The sequence below is a fragment of the Tamandua tetradactyla genome, chromosome 5 (genome assembly GCF_023851605.1).
Source record: "Tamandua tetradactyla isolate mTamTet1 chromosome 5, mTamTet1.pri, whole genome shotgun sequence".
Classification (NCBI taxonomy): Eukaryota; Metazoa; Chordata; class Mammalia; order Pilosa; family Myrmecophagidae; genus Tamandua; species Tamandua tetradactyla.
The window spans coordinates 111,417,222-111,445,173 of record NC_135331.1 but is presented as its reverse complement, the minus strand read 5'-3'; the positions used below and the strand labels follow the sequence as shown (position 1 = coordinate 111,445,173).

The 27,952-nt window shown below is 41.0% G+C and overlaps 1 protein-coding gene across 1 annotated transcript; it reads left to right on the top strand.

Moving 5' to 3' along the window:
- Nucleotides 1-2: 2 nt before the first annotated feature.
- LOC143684783 (glutathione S-transferase A1) lies at nt 3-27,781 on the top strand. The gene is made up of 7 exons (XM_077162068.1): nt 3-132; nt 7,360-7,475; nt 10,601-10,652; nt 12,098-12,230; nt 14,180-14,321; nt 26,161-26,292; nt 27,175-27,781. The coding sequence occupies exons 2-7, from the start codon at nt 7,389-7,391 to the stop codon at nt 27,298-27,300; spliced, it is 672 nt and encodes a 223-aa protein (XP_077018183.1). The 5' UTR covers nt 3-132; nt 7,360-7,388; the 3' UTR covers nt 27,301-27,781.
- The last annotated feature ends 171 nt before the right edge of the window (nt 27,782-27,952 follow it).

Genomic DNA, 27,952 nt, shown 5'->3' with positions numbered 1-27,952 from the left:
TTGCTATTGGACCCACCCTACGAGGAGAGAAAGTTCTGTTGCAATATTAAAGCAGCTGACAAACATATCAGGAATTGGCGCTGAGACACTGGGCTGAGTGGCAGTGTGAGCCGCAGCTTGAACTTGAACTAGGTTAGTACTGACTTTATAACTGTGCATGAATTTTCTCCTGTCTGTTTCTCTAGGAAAGTATTTTTGAGATATATCCTTAGCACAAGACTAAGTTACTTTATGTGGGTACTTTATATTCAGATTGTGCCTTCTTTGTGTGTGTTCTGGAGACAAGTCAAGCATTGTTTATTCTGTTCTTGCTACTGGACAAAGACCGTGGATTTTTCTGCCGGATGGACTCATTAACCAATCCTTGAGACCCCGGCGTTACAAAAAGAGAAAGAGTTTATTACTAGGTGCGTAGTAGGAGAGCAGATGGCCTAGCCGCCCAAAGTCTGTCTCCTCAAGTTTAGGGGGTTTAAGGTTTTTAAGGATTTTAGCAAGGGGAGATGAGGTTATTTTGAATACCAGCTGCAAAGCAGAAAAGGAGACAGTGCTATCATTATCATTTCAGTAAGAGAACAGAAGTTGAAAGGAGGGGAGGTAGAGCTAACACTTCAGTACTAAAGGTGTAAATCAAAAGGAAGGAAGACAGCTGGCGCTGCAAGGATAGTTCAGTGGTAAAATTCTCTCCTGACATGCGGGAGGGAGCACAGGGTTCAGTTCCTGGAGCCAGAACATGCCAAAAAAAAAAGAAGGAAGACAAGTTATTTTCAATAGCAGATCTGATTTACAAATGTCTGGGGTGAGGCTAGTTAATGGCTGACTTCATCAGCATTAGGACCTTTGCTCTACAAGAAAACGGCCAGATGCAGGGCGTAGCAGCTCTTACCATCACAAAGCCACAAGGTAAGGGATTTTTCAATCATTTCAGATATCAGGGCAGCTTAGTTAAAGTTCAGGGCTTTCAGGTATTCCCTCTGTCTACTCCAATATCCAGAAAGCAAAAGGAATATCTATATAATGATTCAGTAATCAAAATCAGCCCTTACATCCTGATTTCTCAGTTCCATTTTGAAGGGCACATCTTTAAAGAAAATGAGTAATCAAGAATTCAGAAAACTTGATTATAGATCAAGCAGAGAATTTGATGATTTGAAAAAAGTACGAGTGGTGTCATCTTGGGTAACCTGAAGATACAGCCATGACCTGGGCCGGGGGTGTGTAGGCGCTTGCTTTCTCAGTAGAAATGACTTGAGTATATTGGTGAGACTCACATAGGAATCAAGACACGTTTGTACTGGATTTAAATTCAACAGGATCACATATTCTACTGACCCCCCTGAGCCATGCCAAGAGAATGTAGCTGGGCAGTTAGTTATGTGCCTCTCAAACTGTTACCCCCTTTGGGAAACCGATCATCAGTGCTTGCCAACAGGAATCAGACCTTGTACCTCCATAGCAGATTTCACAGTCTTTCGCTTATTGTTGATGAGATAATTTGTGATTGGTCACAGGTAGCATGCTATTTCTTTTTTTAAACTTTTTTTTTTTGCCAGTTCTCCACCGCCCCCACTCTTCCCCCTCCTCCTTCTCTTCCTCCCTCTCCCAGTCCCTCTCCTCCCCCCTTCCCCTCCTTCCTCCAAAGGTGGGCAGGATTTCTTATGCAGAAAAATCTCACAATTGCAGATGACGCTAAATATGTGGGACTTTTAGAATAATAAATTAGGTAGATCTGAATGTACTTCTTAGGCCAACTCAAGAACAACAATGCTCTTCTCTTGAATGATCCTGTTTTCAGTCCAATAAAGTATTTGCAAATTCTATTTGCCAAGTTTAATATCCACCTGGGCTACCCTGCCAAAATACATTCACATTTTTTTTGCATAGTCATTGCATTCCTATGTTGTAATATAGTCCTAATGCTTTAATAATGCTGAATAAATAGCATAAGTTTGGGTTTCATAATCAGGATTATTTGCTTTAATATTATGTAACCAGATTTTTATTTAATTACTCATAGTACTGTATTTGAAAATGGTAACCCCCATGAAGAAAATGCTAAACAAGTGTGACTCTTGAGATACCTAATGGTAATATAGATGTTGGGTACTGTGAACATCCAGTAAAGGGTAGACTGAGCAATGCACGGTGCTAAAGGAATATGGATACTTCTCTGCTTTCTGGGACCTTTTTATAGCATGTGAAGTCACTGAGCAGCATTTGGAGTCACAGAGCAACATACTCGAGAGTCAGTAGTGCCTGGAATAATTGCCAACGTAGAAAGAATAAAACAGAGGTCTTAAACAGGAAAGCCCAGGAATCTCAGTGAGACCCTATGAAAAGCCACACAGGCATAACAGAATTCACAGGGAAAAAAGGGTACTGAAATAGCAATGAAAAATAAGAACTTTAAAATATGTGACAAACATATTTAGACAAACACAAAGACCAGTCCTAATCTAAAGGTGGGAAGGTAAACATCTGGTGGGAGGCAGGCCTGCGGGGGGGTGGAGTAGAAAAATCATTGAGTCTGAATATGGCAATGGCAGGATCCAACTGGACAGAAGTGGCAGATCCAGTTTGCGCAGCCTGCCACCATCTCACTTTGTTCTGAGCTGCTTGGTTAAGAGAATCATGACTCCTGGGTTGGAATTCCCAGGGCCCAATTAAAGTGATGTCAGTTCTGGAAACTTTGTGCTGTGTTATTTGTTTACCACCATTTTTTTTTTTTCTGATGAGATTTGCCATCTTTTGGGCAAGGTCCAAATGAGATTCAAAGATGGATCTCTAAAAAACCCTTATTGTTGCTTGATGAACAGAAACTGGTAAATGAGTATTAGCTGAAGTTTGAAAGAAAAATTTCTTACTTTTAATTTTATTTTTTCAAGTTTAAAGCTTTTTACCATGGAAGATTTCAAAACACATACAGTGTGCAGTATAAGAGAATAACATAATAAACCCCATTTATCCATCATCCAGTTTCAAAAATTATTGACTCAAGGACAGTCTTTTCTCCCCCCACTTTCAACATGCCACCTCAGGAATTATTTTTATTCTTTCCCTTCATTTTTTGGTTTTCAAAATAACAAATTGGGTTTCTAGCACCTTCTAAATTTTTTTAAAGAGTTTTTTTTTTTTTGCATGGGCAGACATCGGGAATTGAACCCGGGTCTCTGACATGGCAGGTGAGAATTCTACCACTGAGCCACTGTCACACTGCCCTGAAAGAGTATCATTTTAAAATTAATTTTATTGATATATTCACACGCCAAACAGTCCACCCAAATTATACAATCAATGGCTCACCGTATCATCGAATGAAACTTTTTAAAAGAAGGACATATTTACATGTAAACCAGAAACAAGGTGTTAAAGAAGGATCAGTGAAATGTCTGCGTTTTCAGGAAAGGAAGCAGAATGTGGAGAGAGGGGGTTATTTTCATCAAGTGTTGGCTCTTGACACCACTCAGCCCTTGCACTTTGTGCCTGAAGAGATTGAGAGAGAAGCGGCGGGCCTCTCAACCCATGGCTGCAACCTCTGCAAACAGCAGTGTGCCAGAGTACACAGAAGGGGTGTGAGCAGAAAGGCAGGGCTGGGTGTACTGCCCAGGGAGGAACCTGAGAGCCACAGCAGAGCTCTGGGATTGTTTAAGGCTGTGTGTGATGCGCCAGGCCTCCCTGAATCTTCACTGAAGCTTGTGAATCCAGGTTAATTAATTAGTGACCATCATTAACCTCTGCACAAGAGTTAAATAAAAAGAGGCCTTATTTGGCTTACCTGCAAAAAATCTGTATATATAATATATGTATGTGTGTATGCATATGCTATATATACACACACATGTATGCCACACATACATATAAAATCGTCTTCCAAATTAGATAAATGTGGATGGATGCAAGAGGACATTTCTGTTCCCCAGTGTGTTCAACTTCTTAAATCCCAGGTAGTGGGGGCAGGAGGCAGCGCGCATTTGCCAAATCCCTGCCACGAGTGTTATGTACATTATCGCCAACATTCTAACAGCCCTCAGAGGTAAATCTAACTATCTCCCTTTTCAGAAGACGGAACTGGGGATCAGAGATTAAGGAACCTACTCAAGTTTATGGACCTCATAAGGGTGGGCATTAGGATCCAACCCATGAATGTGTACCCTAAGTCCACATTATTTTCTATCACAAATATTCTTATAATAAACCAATCTGTATCTATTTTATCACTTGAATTTTGTTCTTTAGGACACTGTTGTGGTAGGGAATAGAAAGATGACTCTATATGAGTGTGTAGAATTGTAAGACAAAAAAAAAGCTTCTTAAGTATTAAAAGTGAGGGACTAGAATTATCAATTATTATTATTTTACAGTTTACTTAGAGATCCACAAAATGATTCAAGCCCTTTAGAGAAGAGGGTTAGATAGAGAAAAGTCAAACAGTTAGGATCACCCAAGAGACATTGCACTTTTAACTAACCAACGGATTCATCACAGTAATAATTCCTTTCAGGGCAAGCCTACCTCCTGATGACTTAAAATATAAATATACTAGTTTTTAAAAAACCAGCACATTTTTAGGATGTCAAGATAAAGCAAGATATGCTATTTTATTATGCTAATTTTTCTTCCAATTAAGCCACTAAAAAGTTGCTGACACAGAGGAGCTCTTGATTAGCTGTTCCCTTCTCTCCTTACCCCTCTAACCTTTAATTGGCCAATGGACTCTGAATGGGAAAAAAAACAAAACAAAAAGTTTCCAAGGAAGCATAGAGATTGCATAGGCATTACATAGTGGAGCAAATAAACCCTGGACTTTAAATCAGAAGACTGAATTCAATCTAACCCAACAAACATAATGTGTGACCGTGGCAAATTGTTTAATCCCCTTGAACTTTAGTTTGTTCATCTTTGCTATGGAATCATTGTTAATTTTACCAAAGACAAAATGTTTTCCTTTTTGTAAAGTGCCTCATTTGATAACTAAGGGAGCTTAGTGTGAGGATTTCTATCCCCAAGCTTTGTGAGCTCCAGTCCATAGGAACTAAACACTCTTGTTGAGTTAGTACCAGCTTTTAGTCTCCTTTTCATTCTGCTAAATCAATCTTTTACTATTTTTTATGGACAAAATCCCAATTGCAGACAGAAAATCCCAATTACAATAGAAGAGTCTATTAAGTATGTTACCAAAAGAGAATTAATTTCTCACGATTACAATATTAAATTAGCTTTGGGGGAAAAAAACAACAACTCTCCTGGAACATTTAAAACATTATGACATCCAATTCTCATATCTTTTTGGAAATATGACTATTGTGTAAAGAGAAATATATTTGGCCTTGTTTTAATTTGCTAAAGCTGCTGAAATACAATATAGCGGAAATAGAGCAACTTTTAAAAGGGAATTTAGTAAGCTGCAAGTTTACAGTTCAAAGGCTATGAAAATGTCCAAATTAAGACACCAACAAGAGGTTACCTTCACTCAAGAAAGGCTGATGCTGTCCAGAACCTCTGTTAGCTGGGAAGGCACATGGTGAAGTCTGCTAGCTTTTTCTCCTGGCTTCTCCTTTCATAAGGATTCCCTGGGGGTGCTTTCCTTCATCTCCAAAGGTCTCTGGCTGTGTGGGTTCCGAAGCCCTTTCCAAAATGGTTCCCTCTTAAACGACTCCAGTAAGCAGCCCCACCTGGAATGGGTGGAAACACATTTCCATTTTGAAACCACCTAATCAAAAGGTTCCACCCACAATTGGGTGAGTCACATCTCCATGGAAATAACTTAATCATAAAGATGCCACCCAGCAATATTGAATGAGGATTAAAGAACATGGCTTTTCTGGGGCACACAGCAATTCAGCCCCACAAAATCTTGCATAAAAATATTGTCATTTTTTCTGAGTAGAACCTGGGGCCTGGTGACTAAAGAAGAAACTGAAATTGTCCCTCCCTAAGTCTTGGGAAATGAATAACTGCTTTTTAATGAATCCTCTGCTTTTCTACTCATACCATTGACAAAACTTGCTCAAGACCTTTGCTGAACTCACCTAGTCCCTCTGTGAGATGTAGTGTTCGGCTTCCATCTATGCACTGCTCTCCTAAGCAGATTGAAATAGATCCGAACCAGGGGCAACTTTGTCCTCCCGAGGACTTTTGGCAGTGTTTGGACACATTTTTAGCTGACATAACTGAGAAGGAGCTATTGGCATTTAGTGGGTAGAGGCTAGGGATGCTGCTACATATCCTACAATGCATAGGACACAACAAAAATTATCTAGACCCAAATGTCAAGTGTACAGTGAAATCCTGGAATAAAGCAACATCTGCCAAACTTCTATGATTGACCCCAGTCAGAGGCAATTCTTACATACTACAACACCCCAGAAACGTGGTCACATACGCACACCCATACACACAACATAAATGTTACCAAAATTAAAGTTTTACAGGAAAAGTACTCTTACTACATGTCGTACATTGGTATTTTCTATTATATTGTTATTTTTAAATGCTAGTCAGAACTTACTGTATTGATCTCATAATCGACTAATAGGTCACAAGCTCTAGTTTGCAAAAAACTTGGCATAGTGATATGGCAAGACTTTAGTGTTGAATAAAAGTGTGCTTGAATGTCAGGTACACCACTTATTTTAGGGTGCCTACTTAACCTCTAGAGATGTCAATTTTCCCAACTATAGATAAAATGAGAATGAAAACAGTGTCTACCACAAATCATTTTTATGAAGATTAAATGAGAATAAATATGTGAAAATGCCCATTATGAAGTAGGCATTAAACCACATTAGTTCCTTTCCATATGTTATTAACTTATTATAGCAATATCACTTTTATGGATTAACAGCACAATAAAAACCCAGCAGTGGTTATGTGTAGAATTACAATAGAAACAAGGAATCCACCATTCTCTTAGGTGGGAGAATTTACAAGGTTTGGACTACAGGCAGGGCAAGAGTAAGTTCTAGATTCTACTTTTGAACAAATGTAACTTAATAGCCAAATGGCTGAAGATTGGCTTTACCCCCTTCAGCCTCCTCCTTGTCAGAAATGATTTCCAATTTTAAGGGCCACTGAAAGTCTCCAGGACCCTTTGTGCAGGATCCAGGCTACTCACTTTATGTCCTCAAAATGAGGACACATGGCAACAAGAGACTGGTTTGGTGCAAATTCACGATGGTGGTCACTGATGGGTAAGAATTTGGGCCAAGGAAGGCCTTCCTGGGACTCCTCTAACCCTGACATGGAGAAGCCAGATACTCCACCCTCACCCTTCTGTATTGTTGGTCCTGCTCATATGCACAAAATAATACTCATTTTTACTTCTGTGGTACCATTAATTCTTTCATTTATTCAATCATTCAGGTTTCAAGAAAACCAAGAGGTCTGCTATCATGGCAGGGAAGCCCATACTTCACTACTTCAATGGACGAGGCAGAATGGAGTCCACCCGGTGGCTTTTGGCTGCAGCTGGAGTAGAGGTGGGTTCTGAGTGAGGTCATCTGGAGGTGGATCTAAAATTTTTTCACATGAGCCAGAAAACTTCCATACTAGATGACCTGTCAATAGTTGTACCTTAAAAAAAAAAATCATCAGTTATTAAGAAAGAGATAGACAGAATTTTCCAATTAAAATTTAAAATTTCTGCCCACCAAAGAGAGCATAACCAATTAAAAGAAATTTAAGAAATATATAAACTAATCACAATGTTTAGACCTTATTTGTATTTGTATTTAACAGACTGTAAAACACAATTTATGACACTACAGCAGTTAGATACAAGAGCCCTGATTGATTGATGATATTTAAGAATTACTATTAATATTTTAATTGTGATAATGTATTGTGGTTATTTTTAAAATAGCTTTATCTTTTAGAGATACATGTTAAAGTATCTAAGGTGAAATGATATGATATCTGAGATTTGGGTGGCGGTATAGAGAAATGAGATGAGCTTCAAGTTGATAATTATTGAAACTGAATGAGGGATACAAGGAGGATAATTATACTCCTCTGTTTATTTTTACACGTGCTAGACATTTCCATAATAAAAAGATTAAAATATATAGCATAAAATTAAATATATGGGGTGCACGGTTGGTTCAGTGTAGAATACTTGCCTTCCGTGTGGGAGACCCGGGTTCGATTCCTGGACTATGCAACGCCCCCCCCCCCCAAAATTAAATATAAATAAAAAATGGGTAACAAAATACATGTTAAATATTTAAATACTTAATAATTTATTCAGCATTTTATAAGTGCAAGTTGTGTGCTAAGCCCTTTGTGTACAAGGATGAACAAGATATGTTGCCTCCCCTCAGGCAGTTTCCACTGTAAGGAGGATGCAGACAAGTAACTAAGAGATTAAAATAAGGAGGGGCACCCCCTAGGCAGACACTCAAACAGCACTCATTGGAACGCCCAACTTCCTATTGTTACAAGAAATGTTGTAACACAAGGTTTCCTTGTGACTGTGCTGTGTGCTGCCCCCAAGAGGCATCACGGAGAAACATACTCCTCAGTCAGATCAGAGGCACCCAGCAACTCTGGAAGGGTTTTCCTGGCGAGTGAGACATGGTCAAATTCAGGAGATGCTGTCCCGCAGATAGGAGCAAGAAAATAACTTCATTTCTGGGGGGAGGTGGTGACGGGGGGAGGAAACTTCTAGAGTGTGAGCCCTGGGATTTCACATTGTCCATGAATTCATGAATGTTTGGGACTTTAGCCAAATCCTTTTTGAATGTTATAAAGAAACATGCAAACAAAAAGTCCAAATCGTGCCATTCCAGGTTGTTTTCTTTGTATAAATGAATAACCTGTTTTACCGAAGTTCAGATTTCAGGTTTGCGGTTCAGAGAGGGTGTGTGTTCAGAGCCTCTGGGCAGGCTGAGTTCAGCACAGGAGAGTGAGGTAGGGGGTGCTGTTGCGGCACCCCTGGCTTCCTTGTGTCCATGACTGTCACATTCCCCATCCCCTCCTCCTCTTCACAATCAACAACACTCTCGTCAACTCCATCCTGCCCTTAACCACCCTCACTTGATGACCACCTCCATCCCTTATTTTTGTCTTGAACTGCAGGCTTGATAAGTTGCTTGCACACACCTCCTCACAATCTGTAGATCCACAGCAAACTCTGTCCCACTGAGCAAGTTACAACCTCAAATTCCAACCTTTCCACCACCAAGAACCCCTTAACTATAAAAGTCACTATCGGCACTACTACTGCTTGTTCCCTGTTTTGTTATGGGCCAGGTCTCGGGCTCTGCATTGAAACACCTGACAATATCCCTGTGTAAGGAATGTTCTGCTCCCATTTTACAGATGAGGAAAGTAAGCCTTGGAGATGTTGGCCTTTGTCCACCCACATCACACAGTTATTATGACGCAGAGCCAAGATTAGAGCCAAATATAGCAATACCAAATCCATTTTCTTGACAACTTTTCTCCTTGGACTTCAGTTTGGTAGATTTGCTTGTTAATTGCAAAATTAGTAAAAATTGATTTTTATATGTACATTAAAAATCTGTAGCCACTCGGAGCTGTGGACAGCCTGAGATGGCTTCGCATGCCTGCTGTTCCAATGAAAAGAACTTGTTTCAGGAGGATGTGCAATTTACACCAAGTTTTAATCTTCTGCATATAGACTAAGGACAATATAAATTTTTTACAATCTTAGGAAAATAGATGGTGCAGCTGCATGATGAAGTAGCAGCCACCTGCCAAAACTCTAACTACATTTTTTTAACACAATGTGCACCTGGTACAGCTCCAATGCTCTGCGTGCTTTAGGCATTTAATCCTCACAAATTAAAGCACAGGTTCCATAATTACAACCCTATATAGATGAGGATACTGTGGCACAGTGAGTTTCAGTAACAAATCCAAAGCCACAAAACCAGTAAGTAAAAGAACTGAGATTCAAATCCAGGAAGTCAAATCAGATGCCAAAATTTTTTTTGAAAAAACAAATCTAGGCCAGGGGCTCCAATACCTCTCCTGAGAATGGGAATTGTTCTCTAGTGTGTCCCATATTTTCCGGGAGAGGAAATTCTAAGTTGCAAGACTTAAATTCTGCCCTTGGTGGGGTTACTACGGAATGCGGTAATTAAATTACAGTAGAGACTGCTTGGTGGCAAAATATCTAATGGTTCTCGGCCCATGGCACACCCATTCCAGAGGCCAGGCAATGTCCTATCCTGATCTGACGTTTAGGGAGAGGCTATTCCTGAGATATAAAAGCTCTGTAATTATGAAAATGTTCAAAGTCCTCCTCTTCAGTGACACACCGCTCCCAAAGCATAACTCAGTCCTCCACGTTGGGGTGGAGTGGAGAGGAAATGAACGTACAAGAAGGAGCAGTAGCTGTGACTTTTGCCTTTTTTCTTATTATTAGTTAAGTCTCTTATCATTAGATAAGATAAAGACTCTTGTCTTTGTCTTATCTTATGATTCCAAATCATATCCATGGTCAGACTCCTGTATGTACCTTACCAAGTACAGAAATATTCCCTTCCCCATGTTAGGTACCAACAGGGGTATTTCAAGTGTGAAACTTCTGTCACATAGATGGAACTAGGAAGAACTTTTTTCTTTTTCTGCTTTCCAGTTTGAAGAAAAATTCCTACAAACTCCAGAAGACTTGGCAAAATTAAGAAATGGTAAGACCCATTTTCTAAGGCCATTTATAAGGGTGTCTAGTAGAAGTCATGGGTGGTTGTTTGAATACCAGGCGATGCCTATGTGTTTGTTGTTTGTATGGTGGTAGTTGGCATTGGAGGAGAGAGAAAAAAGTGGTTAAAATGAAGGGGTAAGACTCTCAGTGCAGGTCTGGCAACTCAAGGGCTAGAATTCTAGGAGTCGATCCTAAGGAACCATTCCCCAGTGTCTCATGAATATCATCTTGTCACTTTGTCATGCTTTTCTGTACTATGAGTGACCTGCAACTAGTTCTAGATCCCATGCTGCCCTCCCCAGCAGAAGACACACAAACACATTAGGGTGAAAATAGTAGAAAGAGGTAAGGCAGTCCTCAAGTTTTTTCCCTTACAGATTATGACAAGGTATCACTTAGTAATATCGCAGACTCTAAAGTGAGGCTAAGAGGCCACAGTTGAGTTAGTTGTGAGAAGGTGAAAGGATGAGGCGGTAGATACAGAGCAAGCCTGGCAGGAGTGGAGCCAGGAAAACTGGTCCCATATGTGCACACAACCTCATGGCGTGATGGGGGAGCATGGAAGGAAGGCCTATATATAGGGTGCACTCTCATAATTGGGCTTAAATCGCATTAACACCATGAGAATTACTGTGGGACCCTCCTGTTTAAAATAAAAATTGGCTGGCAAAAGCCACTCCCAATTTCTTTCTATAATATCCATGAAGTTAAACCAAAACCATAAAATACAAAGGAATTACCATGATCTAGGAAGGAAATGATGAGATATATTAGTCAGGTTTCTCTAGGGAAACAGAACATCTGGCAGATATCTGTAAATATGAGATTTTTATAAAAATGTCTCATGCAACTGTGGAGATGCACGAGTCTAAATCCATAGGGCAGGTTGAAAGCTGGCAACTCCAATGAAGGTTTTCAATGAATTCCCCAGGAGAAGCTGATTTGCCTAAGAAGAGATAAAAATTCTCTCTTCTCACTGCTGAAATCATCACTTCTCCTTTTAAAGCCTTCAACTGATTGGATGAAATGTCTCAGATTGCTGAAGGCAATCTCCTCAGTTGATTGTAGATGTAATCAGATATAGATGCAATCAACTTACCCATGATTTAAATTCATGAGAGGTCCTTGTAGTAATAGGCCAGTGCTTGCTTGACCAGGCAATTGGTCACCATAACATAACCAAGTCAACACATGAACCTATCACATAAGATAAATGAAACAATGGGTTAAAAATGCAAAGGAGATTGATAGAAACAAGAAGGACTACAGGGAAGGTAGGAACAAAATGCTATTGTGGTTTAAACAGTTGACAGGTTATAATTTTTCATTTATTTTTGTGTCTTCAGTCATTTCAACAAACATTTTTATACTTAAAGAATGTGATCCATAAAACTTTTCATGCTCATTTTTTCCTTTTATTTCATTCCAAAGATGGGAGTTTGATGTTCCAGCAAGTCCCAATGGTTGAGATTGATGGGATGAAGCTGGTGCAGACCAGAGCCATCCTCAACTACATCTCCTCCAAATACAACCTCTATGGCAAGGACATAAAGGAGAGAGCCCTGTACGGTATATTTTCTTTTCTTACATCAACAATCAACACTGGAACAATTTAGGTCCTTCCTTGAGTCAGTAAGGCACATTGGGTTTGTAGCCAAAGAGGCCAGTAAGAGTGGAAACACCAAGAGTGAATGGGACCATGGCAGGATTGCTGGGCCTTGAGCCATGGAATGAGGTCCAAAACAACAGCGTCCCATGGAGAATGGGAATGGTAAATTGGGGTGGATTCAGGTAGTATGATTATATTCAATCCACAGATAGAGCACAATGACTGAGGTTTCTAATATCAGTGGAACAAGAGGCCTGAGGATGGTGGTATCATGGTACCATGGGACCAATTTCTCCGGCCTTTAAAGAGAGCTGGACCTAGCCCATAGCTATAGACAAGGAACAAAGCGCCTGAGTGTCAAGAGGAGAAGGCTGGGGAGGAGAAGAAACCACCGCTGCTGATTTTCACATTCTAGAATTAGAAGAACAAGGATCAAGCTCCTTAGTTATAAGTTAATTAACAGACAACTTGGCAAGGGTTGGCAGAGGCTGGGACCTAAGATACATCTCAATATAGAACTGAAGCAGCCAGATTGATTCTTACCCTCAAGGTTGGTGGGATTCCTCCTTGTTGTAATAAGACTACATGATTGAAAATATGACCTGATATGAAACAGTTTGCAGTCCCTCAAAAAGTTAAACATAAGGTTACTATATGACAGCAATTCTACTCCACATTACATACACAAGATGATAAAAAAATAAAGGTAGTAAAAAAACTTCAACAATACAATTTGTACACAAATTAATCATGGCAGAATTATTGGTGATGGTCAAAAAGTAGAAACAACCCGCATGTCTATGAACTGATGAATAGGTAAAAAAAATAATAATAATGTGGTATATTTATACACGTGAATTCTTTCTGGCCATATAAGGGAATGAAGTGCTGTTACATGTTTCAACACATATGAGCCTTGAGAACATTATGCTAAACGAATGAAGCCACACAAAAAAGGCCACATATTGTATGATTCTATTTGTATGAAATATCCAGAATAGATAAATTCACAGAGACAGAACGTAGATTTGGTGTTGCCAGCGGGTGGAGGGATAGAGGAATAAGTGATTGCCAGTACATATGAGATCTCTCTCTGGGTGATAAAAATGCTCTGGAATTAGAAAGCGATAATGTTTTGAGAATTCTATGATTACTAAAACCATTGAATTTCTCACTTTAGAAGGGTGATATTAGGTTATCCAAATTATATCTCAGTAGAGCTGTTATTTTAAATAAAACTCACATATGAAGCTCAGTTGGACAAAACAAACAAACAAACAAAAAAAACTATGCACTGGTTGAAACAGTATAAATTGTTCCTAATTAAGAGAATATTTTAATTGGGGTAATGAAAAATGCAGTCATGGCCAGAATTGGGCAGCAGTATATGGAAAGGGTTGTGGAACCATCTTCTATGGGAAATAATTGGAAGAACTTCTAACCCTGGGCCTACAAATGGGTAGTGTCATGGAATGAAAGGGGAGTAGGACATGAATGAGATGGCCAGGCAAGGGTCTTTCTCTTGAGATTACTTTGATGCAGGTATTCAGCCATGTAACTCACACTAAATCTATGCACAAACAAACCACAACAGAGATGACACATCCTGGGTATACTATAGGTGGTTATTTGCAGTAGGATTTAACCAGTTTCTGTTTTTACTGTGGCCTTAGGCAGGTCACACATGTTCTCTGTACCCGGGTTTGGTCATATGTATAACAATCATTTTATATATCCGTATCTACCACAAAAGGTTGTTCTAAGAATTGAATTTGAAAAATGCAAGTAAAAATCATAGCATATTGACTGCATACAATAAACACTTAATGATGATGAACCTCTTTTCAAACTGTAAAATTCAAGGCAGGTGGCATTTGACAGTTTTGGTAATTTTTGTCTTTCAGGATTGATATGTATATAGAAGGTGTGGCAGATTGTGGTGAAATGATCCTTCTTTTGCCAGTGTGTCCACCTGAGCAAAAAGCTGAAAAGATTGCCTCGATCAAAGAGAAAATCACAAACCGTTATCTTCCTGCCTTTGAAAAGGTTAGTGAAAGTTATTCAGTATTTAGGGGTATTAAGAGTTTAGAGAGCAATAGAAAAATAGTACCTGGACATCCAGAGATAACACATTAAAATTCAAAATTTCCAGATTTCGATAAAAGGTTACAAAGTGTACAAAGAAACAGTAAATAATGGCAGGCAAAGGGGAAAATTAAAGCATTAGAAACCATCAGTTTATTCACATCATTGCACGCCGCATGTATTAGGGTTCTCTAGAGAAACAGAATCAACAGGGAACACTTGCAAATATAAAATTTATGAAAGTGTCTCACGTGACCGTAGGAATGCAGAGTCCAAAATCCACAGGGCAGGCTGCGAAGCCGACGACTCCAATGGACTGGATGAACTCCACAGGAGAGGCTCACCAGCCAAAGCAGGAATGCGACCTGTCTCCTCTGAGTCCTCCTTAAAAGGCTTCCCATGATTGGATTTAGCATCACTAATTGCAGAAGACACTCCCCTTTGGCTGATTACAAATGGAATCAGCTGTGGATGTAGCTGACTTGATCATGACCTAATCCTATGAAATGTCCTCATTGCAACAGACAGGCCAGCGCTTGCCCAATCAGATGAACAGGTACCACAACTTGGCCAAGTTGACACCTGTCCCTAACCATGACAGTCCACCCCTTGTCAACTTGGCATATATATATATATATATGTATCACCTTAGACCATACTTAATTTCCAAATGAAAACAAATAAGCACACATTTTTTCTTTTACCTGACAATACTCAACTGTCCAGCATATAACTGGAAACACATTAAATCTCTCCAGAATAGGGTGCAAATCCTTGGGCAACATTCATTCTTAAACTTGATATCTTACAACTTAAATAGTATAACACAAACAAAACAGCATTACAGTCCTCGTTTCTGTAACTGATCACGTGGTCGAAGTTCATATTTATCACTACCTTCTTCCACTACCCATTCCATGTTCCCTTTCCCCTCAGCAAGCACTTCAGCTGGCCGTGGTTCTTTGCCTGGTGGGGTGACCCAAACCTTCATTCCTGAAGTCTCAGAGCCATTAGTGGTCCTGCCTGGATTGTGTTGTTGCAATTTTCCATTGATTTTAATCACAGGGCATGGCAGTACTTATAGACGCCCCAGGGGATCTCCTATATTCCAAGAAAACTCTTCTTTACCTCCATTATGTAGTTGCAGTCCTACTTCCTTCTGATAGTCAGGGTCAATTACCCCAGACAATAATATAATCCCCTTCTTGGTGTGTTGATCCAGAGGCATAAGTAGCCCAAAGTGGCCAGGTGGCAATCTTAACTTCCAGTTCAGTGGTATCACTGTTGTTTCTCCTGGGGAAAGCACACCCCGTTTTGGAACTAAAACCTGTAGACCAGCAGAACTCAGGGTAGCAGGGACAGAAAGCAAAAATTTTCCTAGTGGATCACTAGGAGTAATAGTGAGTGGCACCACACCCATTTCCACCCCTTGGTTCCTGGACCCATGGATCCTGGCTATGGGAGAAACAGCACCATACAGCGGATGCTGATTCAGAGCATACACAGCTTCCTGGAGAACATTACCCCAGCCTTTCAAGTTTTTGCCACCTAGTTGGCACCGTAATTGAGTTTTCAAAAGGCCATTCCACCGTTCTATCAATCCAGCTGCTTCTGGATGATGGGGAACATGGTAAGACCAGAGAATTCCATGAGCATGTGCCCATTCCCGCACTTCATTTGCTGTGAAGTGTATTCCTTGATCCGAAGCAATGCTATGTGGAATACCATGACGATGGATAAGGCATTCTGTAAGCCCACGGATAGTAGTTTTGGCAGAAGCATTGCGTGCAGGGAAAGCAAACCCATATCCAGAGTATGTGTCTATTCCAGTTAGAACAAATCGCTGCCCCTTCCATGAAGGGAGTGGTCCAATGTAATCAACCTGCCACCATGTAGCTGGCTGGTCACCTCGGGGAATGGTGCCATATCGGGGGCTGAGTGTGGGTCTCTGCTGCTGGCAGATTGGGCACTCAGCAGTGGCTGTAGCCAGGTCAGCCTTGGTGAGTGGAAGCCCATGTTGCTGAGCCCATGCATAACCTCCATCCCTACCACCATGACCACTTTGTTCATGAGCCCATTGGGCAATAATAGGAGTTGCTGGGGAAGGAGGCTGACTGGTATCCATAGAACGGGTCATCTTATCCACTTGATTATTAAAATCTTCCTCTGCTGAAGTCACCCTCTGGTGTGCATTCACATGGGACACAAATATCTTCATGTTTTTAGCCCACTCAGAAAGGTCTATCCACATACTTCTTCCCCAGACCTCTTTGTCACCAATTTTCCAATTATGGTCTTTCCAAGTCCCTGACCATCCAGCCAAACCATTAGCAACAGCCCATGAGTCAGTATACAAATGCACCTCTGGCCAGTTTTCCTTCCAAGCAAAATGAACAACCAGGTGCACTGCTCGAAGTTCTGCCCACTGGGAGGATTTCCCCTCACCACTGTCCTTCAAGGACACCCCAGAAAGGGGTTGTAATGCTGCAGCTGTCCACTTTCGGGTGGTACCTGCATATCGTGCTGAACCATCTGTAAACCAGGCCCGAGTTTTCTCTTCCTCAGTCAATTCACTGTAAGGAACTCCCCAAGAGGCCATAGCTCTGGTCTGGGAAAGAGAAGGTAATGTGGCAGCAGGAGTGGAAACCATGGGCATTTGTGCCACTTCTTCATGTAACTTACTTGTGCCTTCAGGACCTGCTCTGGCTCTATCTCGTATATACCATTTCCACTTTACAATAGAGTGCTGCTGTGCACGCCCAACTTTATGGCTTGGTGGGTCAGACAACACCCAACTCATGATAGGCAACTCAGGTCTCATGGTAACTTGGTGGCCCATGGTTAAGTTTTCAGTCTCTACTAAGGCCCAGTAGCAGGCCAAAAGCTGTTTCTCAAAAGGAGAGTAGTTATCTGCAGCAGATGGTAAGGCTTTGCTCCAAAATCCTAAGGGGCTGCGTTGTGATTCTCCTATAGGGGCCTGCCAAAGGCTCCAGACAGCATCTCTATTTGCCACTGACACTTCCAGCACCATTGGATCTGCTGGATCATATGGCCCAAGTGGCAGAGCAGCTTGCACAGCAGCCTGGACCTGTCGCAGAGCCTCCTCTTGTTCAGGTCCCCACTCAAAATTAGCAGCTTTTCTGGTCACTCGATAAATGGGCCGGAGTAGCACACACAAATGAGGAATATGTTGTCGCCAAAATCCAAAAAGGCCAACTAGGCGTTGTGCCTCTTTTTTGGATGTGGGAGGGGCCAGATGCAGCAATTTATCCTTCACCTTAGAAGGGATATCTCGACATGCCCCACACCACTGGACACCTAAAAATTTTACTGAGGTGGAAGGCCCCTGTATTTTTGTTGGATTTATCTCCCATCCTCTGACACACAAATGCCTTACCAGTAAATCTAGAGTAGTTGCTACTTCTTGCTCACTAGGTCCAATCAACATGATATCATCAATATAATGGACCGGGGTAGTGTCTTGTGGGAGGCAGAAATGATCAAGGTCTCTGCGAACAAGATTGTGACATAGGGCTGGAGAGTTGATATACCCCTGAGGTAGGACAGTGAAAGTATATTGCTGACCTTGCCAGCTGAAAGCAAACTGTTTCTGGTGGTCCTTACTAATAGCTATTGAGAAAAAAGCATTTGCCAGATCAATAGCTGCATACCAGGTACCAGGGGATGTATTGATTTGCTCAAGCAATGATACTACATCTGGAACAGCAGCTGCAATTGGAGTTACCACCTGGTTGAGTTTACGATAATCCACTGTCATTCTCCAAGACCCATCTGTTTTCTGCACAGGCCAAATAGGAGAGTTGAAAGGGGATGTGGTGGGAATCACCACCCCTGCATCTTTCAAGTCCTTAAGAGTGGCAGTAATCTCTGCAATCCCTCTAGGAATATGGTATTGCTTTTGATTTACTATTTTGCTTGGTAGGAGCAGTTCTAGTGGCTTCCACTTGGGCTTTCCCACCATAATAGCCCTCACTGCACGAGTTAGAGAGCCAATGTAGGGAGCCAGTTGCTCAGTATGTCTATGCCAATTATACATTCCGGAACTGGGGAAATAACTACAGGATGGGTCCGGGGGCCCACTGGACCCACTGTGAGACGGACCTGAGCTAAAACTCCATTGATAACCTGGCCTCCATAGGCCCCCACTCTGACTGGTGGTCCAGAGTGACGTTTTGGGTCCCCTGGAATTAATGTCACTTCTGAACCAGTGTCTAATAATCCCCGAAATATCTGATCATTTCCTTTTCCCCAATGCACAGTTACCCTGGTAAAAGGCCGTCAGTCTCCCTGGGGAAGACTTAGAGGAATGTTAACAGTATAAATTTGTGGCAGTGTAACAGGTTTCTCCCCCATAGGGACCTGGCCTCCCCTTCATTCAAGGGGCTCAGGGTCTGTAAACTGTTTCAAGTCTGGAAATTGGTTAAGGGGCCGTGACTCTGTGTTTTTGTAATTCAGGTTAGACTTCTGTTCCCTTGACCTAGAACTCTTTTGTTTATACAGCTCCAACAAGAATTTAGTAGATTGCCCTTCCATTGTATTTCTAGGCACCCCATGATTTACTAGCCAATGCCACAAATCTCTGCGTGTCATATAATTTTGATGCCTCCTTTGAGTTTGTTGTCTATTATAATAGCCACGTCTACCCTGTCTTTGGTGATTAAGTGCTGCCACCTGGCTTCTGCCAACTCGGGATCCTGTCATCCCCATTGTGTTTAAGGATTCCAGCTCAGTGACAGCAGTTCCTACAGTAATATCTGACCTACAGAGAAGTGCAACCACAGAGCTCTTGAGGGATGATGGTGCTAGTCTCACAAATTTATTTCTCACTGTTCTGGTAAAAGGTGCATCCTCTGGACATTCCTGGGGTGTAAGAGCAGGCTTTGCATGATAAATCCACTCTAACATCCCAATCTCTCTAAGCCTCTGGATCCCCTCATCTACATTATACCAAGGCAGTTCTGGCATTTCAACCTCAGGTAATGTTGGCCACCTTTTGATCCATGTTTCAACCAACCACCCAAACAAGCTGTTAACACCTTTTCTAACTGCTCTAGCTATAACATTGAATGCAGAATCTCTGCTTAGTGGGCCCATATCAATAAATTCAGCCTGATCCAGCCTTATATTCCTCCCACCATTATCCCACACTCTTAAAATCCATTGCCACACATATTCCCCTGATTTCTGTCTATATAAATTGGAAAACTCACACAGTTCTTTTGGAGTATAATGTACCTCCTCATGTGTGATACTTTGTACCTCACCTTTAGGGGCCTGTTGGGACTTTAGTCTAGTTATAGGTCTAGAAGAAATGAGGGGTGGTGGGGGTGGGTCATGAAAAGAATTAGAAATATCTTCCAAGCCATTTGCTTCAGGGCTTTCATTTGCAGTTTCATCTGGTGAAACAGGATTAATAACTCTAGGGCTAATCCCTTCAGGAGGAGGTTGGGTGGCCAATTCCTCAAGGCAGGCTGGAGGTGGGGCGGCTATGTCCTCAGGGCAGACTATTACAGGGTTATCTAAAGAAGGCTCAGCATGGTCTAGGGTTTCAACCTCACCCCCAACATCATTATCAATCCATATGTCACCATCCCATTTTTCAGGGTCCCACTCCTTTCCAATCAATGCCCTCACTTTAACGGCAGACACCATGCAAGACTGAGATTTCAGTTTACGTTGTAAAGTTGCTACTCTAACAATAAGATTCTGAGTCTGATTTTCAGAGATCTCAAGTCTATGGCTACAGGAAATAAAATTTTCCTTCAGGATACTCATAGAAACCTCTACATCTTTCAGACGGCATTTAAGCTTCTTGTTTGAAGCCTTAAGCCCATCCCTTTCACCCTTTAATGTAGACAGTGTATCTAACAACAACCAACCAACATCTCTATAACTCTTATTCCTACAAAACTCTGTAAAGGTGTCAAAAACATTATCCCCCAGAGTCTGGCTTCGTACAAGCGAAGCATTAGGAGAATCGAATGATGATATTTTGACTATCTCCTTTGCCAACTCAGTCCATGGATTGGGAGTGTCATTCTGATTACGGGAATCAGAGTCCTTAGTGTCTCTGAGCCCAGTCAGAGTAGAAAACCATTCATAAAAACCCATTTTTAAGATTCTGTTCCTTAAGAACCACTCCCGGTACCAAGATGTATTAGTTAGGGTTCTCTAGAGAAACAGAATCAACAGGGAACACTTGCAAATATAAAATTTATGAAAGTGTCTCACGTGACCGTAGGAACGCAGAGTCCAAAATCCACAGGGCAGGCTGCGAAGCCGACGACTCCAATGGACTGGATGAACTCTACAGGAGAGGTTCACCAGCCAAAGCAGGAATGCGACCTGTCTCCTCTGAGTCCTCCTTAAAAGGCTTCCCATGATTGGATTTAGCATCACTAATTGCAGAAGACACTCCCCTTTGGCTGATTACAAATGGAATCAGCTGTGGATGTAGCTGACTTGATCATGACCTAATCCTATGAAATGTCCTCATTGCAACAGACAGGCCAGCGCTTGCCCAATCAGATGAACAGGTACCACAACTTGGCCAAGTTGACACCTGTCCCTAACCATGACACTGCATGACTTTGTCCCTTTTTGTAGCAGCAGAACCTTTGCTCATAAGTATACACCATCGTTCACCAATCTACTTCACAGTCAATGCATCCTTCAGCCACCTGCATTCATCAATCATCATTTATAGTGCCCAAAGTTCACGGTCCATCAATATTCTCAATTTTAGATAATTTCATTGTTCCCAAGAGAAAGAAAACCAATAAACACACTCTTGCCAGATAGGAAATCTAAACCTCCTCTTAAGTCTTGTCCCTCACCCCATTATTTACCTCTGCTATTGCTGTGGTAGTGCCGATGGTTTCTGTTCTAGTTTACTAGCTGCCAGAATGCAATATACCAGAAATGGAATGGCTTTTAAAAAGGGGAATTTAATGAGTTGCTAGTCTACAGTTCTAAGGCTGAGAATATGTCCCAATCAAAACATGCCTATAGAAATGTCCAATCAAAGGCATCCAGGGAAAGATACCTTGGTTCAAGAAGGCCGATGAAGTTCAGGGTTTCTCTCTTGGCTGGAAGGGCACATGGCAAGCAAGGCATCATCTGCCAGCTTTCTCTCCTGGCTTCCTGTTTCATGAAGCTCCTCGGGAGGTGTTTTCCTTCTTCATATCCAAAGACCGCTGGCTCGTGGGCTCTCTGATTCTCGTGGCTATGTCATTCTTCTCTGCTCTCTCTGAATCACTTATTCTCCAAAATGTTTCCTCTTTTATAGGATTCAGAAACTAATCAAGACCCACCTGAATGGGTGGAGACATGTTGTCACCTAATCCAGTTTAACAACCACTCTCAATTACATCACATCGCCAGGGAGATGAAATTACAGTTTTAAACATACAATGCTGAATAGGGATTAGAAGAAATGGTTGCCTTTACAAAATGGGATTAGGATTAAAACATGGCTTTTCTAGGGGAAAGCCATCCTTTCAAACCAGCACAGTTTCCTTTTGAACATATCCCATAGCATGTAATAGCAGTTTTCCCCCTGTACCCTTGACTTTTTGCACTCTTTGCACACGAATCATATCTTTGAAGTAATTCTTACAAGAACTAATTCATATTTCTAGTATGACACTTAGGTCTATACAACCCCTTTCAATCTTGTTCATCTTCAATATGTTAATATTACTTACAGACCCACTAGAGAACCACTTTCACTTCTATCTATTCCCTTATATTGGAGTTCAACCTCATTAGCTAATGGTTCACGCATCTCTAGCATCTATGTATTTCTAAGTCCCCTATATTCTGTATCATAAGCCTTTGATTATACCTTTATGCTGGTCATAAAAGTGGAATCATATCATATCTATCTTTTTGTGTTTGGCTTATTTTACTCAGCATTATGTCCTCAAGGCTCATCCATCTTGTCATGTGCTTAAGGACTTCATTTTGTCTTACTGCTGCATAATATTCCATCATATGTATATACCATATTTTGTTGATCCACTCATCTGTTGAAGGGCATTTGGTTTGTTTCCATGTTTGGCGATTGTGAATAATATTGCTATGAATATCAGTGTGCAAATGTCTGCTTGTGTCACTGCTTTCAGCTCTTCTGGGTATATACCAAGTAGTGCTATTGTTGGGTCATAGAGCAACTCAATATTTAGTTTCCTAAGTAACCGCCAAACAGTCTTCCATAGTGGCTGCACCATTATACATTCCCACCAGGAGTGCATAAATGTCCCAGTTTCTCCACATCCTCCCTAAAATTTATAGTTTCCTGTTTGTTTAATAGCAGCCATTCTTATAGGTGTGAGGTGGTACCTCAATGTAGTCTCGATCTGCATTTCCCTTATAGCCAATGAAAATGAGCATCTCTTCATGTGCTTTTGAGCCATCTGTATTTGCTTTTCAGAAAAATGCCTATTCATATCTCTAACCCATTTTATAATTGCGTTGTTTGTTCTTTTGTTGTTGAGTTGTATGATTTCTTTGTATATACAGGAAATCAAACCTTTGTCCGATTTGTGATTTCCAAATATTTTTTCCCATTGAGTTGGCTGCCTCTTCACATTTTTGACAAAGTCTTTTGAGGTGCAGAAGCATTTGACTTTGAGGAGTTCTCATTTATCTATTTTTTCTTTTGTTGCTTGTGCTTGGTTATAAAGTTTAGGAAGCTACCTCTTATTACTAGGTCTTGAAGATGTTCTCCTACATTTTCCTAGAAGCTTTATGGTGCTAGTTCTTATATTTAGGTGTTTGATCCACTTTGAGCTAATTTTTGTATAGGGTGTAATGTAAGCATCCTCTTTCATTCTTCTGGCTATTGATACCTAGTTCTTCCATGCCCAATTATTGAAAAGCCTATTTTTGTCCCACTTCAGAGGATTTGGAGGCCTTGTCAAAAATCAGTTGACCATAGATTCCACTATCACCTTTGATTTGGCTCCCACTCATTAGTGGTATTTGGGCTATACTCATTCTAACTTTTTCATGTTGGAAGGGACTGTCAATAATATGGGATGGGGAATGGAACTAGTTGATGTTCTGGAGAGGCTGGTCCCTCTGCATTTCAGGACTTATCTTGTCCAGGGATCCATCTGGAGGTTGTAGGTCTCTGAAAAGTTACTCTGGTGCTTGGAACCTTTGTAGACTCTTAGACATTCTTTAGGGTTGGCAGAATTGGTTTTTATTGGGTTTTGGCAAATTGTGATAGGGAACAATGTCAAACTGAAGCTTGTGTAAGAGTGACTTCCAGAGTAGCCTCTTGAGTTTATTTGAACTCTCTCATTCACTAATACCTTATTTGTTACACTTCTTCTCCCTCTCTTGATCAGGATGGAATTGTTGCTCTCACAGTGCCAGCACCAAACTCGTCCTTGGGAGTCATCTCCCATGTTGCCAAGGAGACTTTCGCTCCTGGACATCATATCCCACATAGGGGGGAGGGCAATTATTTCACTTGCAGAGTTGGGCTTAGAGAAGCCATGTCTGAGTAGCAAAAGAGGTCCTCCAGAAGTAACTCTTAGGCATTCCTATAGGTAGGCTAAGCTTCTCTGCTACATAAATAAACTTCACAAGAGTAGACCTCAACATCAAGGGCTTGGCCTATTAACTTGGGTGTCCCTAATGTTTGACACAGTTTCAGGGGGTTCCCCAGTGGTAAAGTTTAATAGTTCCATATTTTTTCTCCCATCTCTCAAGGGACTTTGCCAATACTTTTTGATTATCAGCTTAATGTACTCTGGAATGTATCCAGACATTATATTAAGCTATACAAGATTAAAGGCCCTCATTATTATTCTGGGATCTCTGTGTTTGGATTCTTTAAATGATCTATCCAGACAGAGAGTTCAATTATATGCTAGATAAAATTTAGGTTCTGGACAAAATAAATCATTCTTCCTTTGGTCTCAAAGAGTAAATGAGGTTCTAAAATATAGACAATGTTTTCCTTACCCCTGTGTTCTGAATTACCTTATTCCCAGTCTTATCAGCTTTGTTCTTATCTCTAAATACCAGGTTATACATATATAAAACAGTTTCTCAAAATCCCAAAATCCAGAAATAATAGTTACTACTCCAGACTAAATGTAATGGCTATATCAGCTTACAATTTAGACCTCTGTTTTCTTATAAGCATTTTCTAAATGAGACCATACAATAATTGCTCTTTTGTGTCTGTCTTATTTTACCTAACCAAATGTCCCACAGGTTCATTCACAATGTTGCATGCCTCACAGCTTCCTTCCTTTTTGTAGTAGCACAATATTCTATCATATGTATATACCATCATTCACCAATCTACTTCTCAGTCAGTGTATCCTTCAGCACCTCCATTCATTAGGTTCATGTATAATGCCCAAAAGTCAACAGTCCATCAACACTCTCAATTTTAGATAATTTCATTGTTCCCAAGAGAAAGATAACCAATAAACACACCTCACCAAATAAAGTCTAAACCTCCCCTTAACTCTTATCCCTCCCCTCATTATTTACCCTTGGCGTTGCTGTGCTACTGTTGATGTTTTCCTGTTAAACATGCCAATTCTGCCCAACATGCTCTGAGATGTATCCAGGTGTCACATTAAGCTGTACAGAATTACAAGCCCTCTACAATATAGATTTTGATGTTTTATTTTATTTTTGTATACAATGATCATATTTACTTCTATATCCATATATAGTCTGAAAATATATTTGCCAAAATATTAACAGGGGGATTATCTTTATAGGGTCAGGTCATTTGGGTTTTTCTCTTTATTCTTTATTATTGGTACATTGTTGAATATTTTAATAAAATCACACATTTCTCCCAATATTTTACTGTGAAAATTTTCAAACAGGCAGAAAATATAAATGAACTCACCTGCCTATGACCTAGATTTCAAAGCTAATATTCTATCATGTTTGCCTTATCATATATCTCTCCATCTCTCTGTCCCTCTCTCCATTTGTCAGACATATGATTTGTGTATGCACAATTTGAAGCGATCCCCCAAACACTTCAACGTGCAGATTATAATGTCATCAAGTACTATAGACAGACACAGTCTATAGTGTATAAGTATTACAGCCATAGCTAATGTTGCAGGGAAGGAAAATGAATTCAAGTTGACACGGTCTTACTTTAGACTCTAGAAGATAGAGCAGGAAAAGAGGAGAGCAAAGAGGAGAAATGTAGACTTTGAAATTCTGCTTAGGGGTGAAGAATGATGTCATGAAGATGAGAGCTTCCACCTTCAAGGGAAAAAGGAGGGAGGAGAAGAGAGCCAAGCTTGAAATTTCAGGGCTGCCCACATTCAGGGGCTGAAGCAATAGAAACATGGTGTGGTAGGCGCTAAATTCTCCCATGTGGAAGAGGCAGTAAAGGAGGTGGGGGAGGAGAAGCAGTAAAAGCCACAATGATGTGGGGGCGAGAGAAGACAATGGCAGTGTGGGCTTTAATTGAGCAGTGGGCGAAGAATAGCAGAGACCCACTTCTCTCTCTCATTGAATCAGGCAGCGATCATGGAAAAAAGGTGTGAATTGGCTGGTCAGGAGAGGAAAGACTGACCCTTGGTGGAAAGCCAGGGTTCATAGGAAGCCAAAAAGTGGAGAACTAACAGTGGGGGAGGCTGGGGAGATAGGGCTGAGCCCTAGGGGAGGGTGGCCTGCAAATGTAGCAACCATCCAGTGAGGCAGCAGAGGTGGGAGCTCTGTGTGGAGTTGGGAGAGAACTCACGCATGTGTTCATGATCTGATCCCCTCAAACCACCAGGTGTTAAAGAGCCATGGACAAGACTACCTGGTTGGCAACAAGCTGAGCAGGGCTGACATCCACCTGGTTGAACTTCTCTACTATGTGGAAGAGCTTGACGCCAGCCTTCTCGCCAAGTTCCCTCTGCTGAAGGTGATCTATTTCTCAGCCCCATGTCTTCCCTTCTTGGAATCTAAGATTTGGTCTGTTGGACTGGAGATGTTCTGAGTCCCCAGCCTTTTCCATGCCGTCAGTACCCTCGTGGCACAAAATATGTTTGTAGTCCTTAGTCCTGAGGCATGGAAAGAACTTGTTATGCCTAAGAAATTTGAAGTGGATGGTATCTTAAGAAGAATATCGTGCATTTTGTAATGAGAAGGGCCCAGGACTGGGCATCATTTCCCCAGATCCCTCGTCCACCGTGGTCTCTGTCCTCATTTTCCCTGTGAGTCCCTCTGTAACATGTCCGTCCTTCTCTTTTCACGTCTGAGTCTGTCTGAGCTGGTCTCTTTCCATCTGATTTTCTGCTCCTTCCTTCAGTCATTGTGTGTCTCTCTACTCAGGTCTCTCCTCTCCTCCAGTCTCTATAAATAAGCGAATTGATTTGAACAGATCCCATAGTTTAACTTTCATATTTTCTCTGCCTTCAGTTCCAGCTCAATTTCCCTATATCTCCATTTTTCCTGTTGGACCTTTAATCTGTCTTGATATCTGACTTGCAGACAAACGCATTATCCTTCCTTGCATTGAACAAAAGTAATGAATGTACAAGACACATCTGTAAGGAAGAAAATAGGAAAGAGTGTGATCCAAATGATGTCTAAACAAAGGGGTCTTCAGGGAAGACGCTATTGAGCAATATTTCCTTCCTTTATCTTCATTTCTCATGAGGCATCCATTTCCCAGCCTCTTTACTGGGGCAGAGGGAGGGGAGTTGGGTGGGCTCTGCCTGGAGGGCCTCAGGTTTCCTGGGCTGTGGTCATGAAGGGTTGGCCCTCTGGCTCCCTGTGCTGAGGCTGTTTCTCATGTGTGCAGGCCCTGAAAACCCGAATCAGCAACCTCCCCACCGTGAAGAAGTTTCTGCAGCCTGGCAGCCAAAGGAAGCCTCCCATTGATGAGAAAAGTTTAGGAGAAATATTGAAGATTTTCAGTATGAAGTAAAGTGGAATGGATGCCAGGCACATGCAGGATAAATCTGAAATTTTGCAACAATTAAGTGTTTACCAAAATGTTGATCCTGGTTATTGTGGGGTTAATTAAATTTAAAACTATATGTGCTAATTAAATAATAACACGCCTATTGGACAGAATTTGTTACAACTTATTTCTTTTTGGAATGTTATGAAATCAACATTCCAATTTCCTTCTAACCTGTCTCTCTCTTGGAATTAAAAATTAAATTAAAAACAGGAAAATGTAGATTATGCACTCCTTTGGTCTTCTCTAAGAATTATCACATAATATCTGTCATATAGCCTATCAAAGAATCAAGTGTAGACATTCACATTGGTCATTCACACTTATTTGCACAAAAATTGTTCCTTGTGCATTTTAATACCTATATGGGCAATGGTTTTTAGAATGTTCCTCTTTTGTTGGGCAGCCATCTTCCTTCAGAAAATAAAACTTCTTTTCGTATGCAGTTTTTTGTTCGTTTGTTTGTTTTGCATGGGCAGGCTCTGGGAATTGAACTCTGGTCTCTGGCTTGGCAGGCGAGAATTCTGCCACTGAGCCACCATTGCACCACCCTTGTATGCAATTTTGAACAACTATTTATGTTTTCTATGAACTCGCCAGTGTTCTAGGAGCTGCG

Bases quoted from the DNA above. Each gene is read 5' to 3' on its own strand.
- LOC143684783 (XM_077162068.1), top strand. From the start codon at position 7,389: ATGGCAGGGAAGCCCATACTTCACTACTTCAATGGACGAGGCAGAATG. The intron at 7,476-10,600 runs GTGGGTTCTGAG...TCTGCTTTCCAG, and splicing joins TGGCTGCAGCTGGAGTAGAG to TTTGAAGAAAAATTCCTACA. The intron at 14,322-26,160 runs GTTAGTGAAAGT...TCAAACCACCAG, and splicing joins ATCTTCCTGCCTTTGAAAAG to GTGTTAAAGAGCCATGGACA.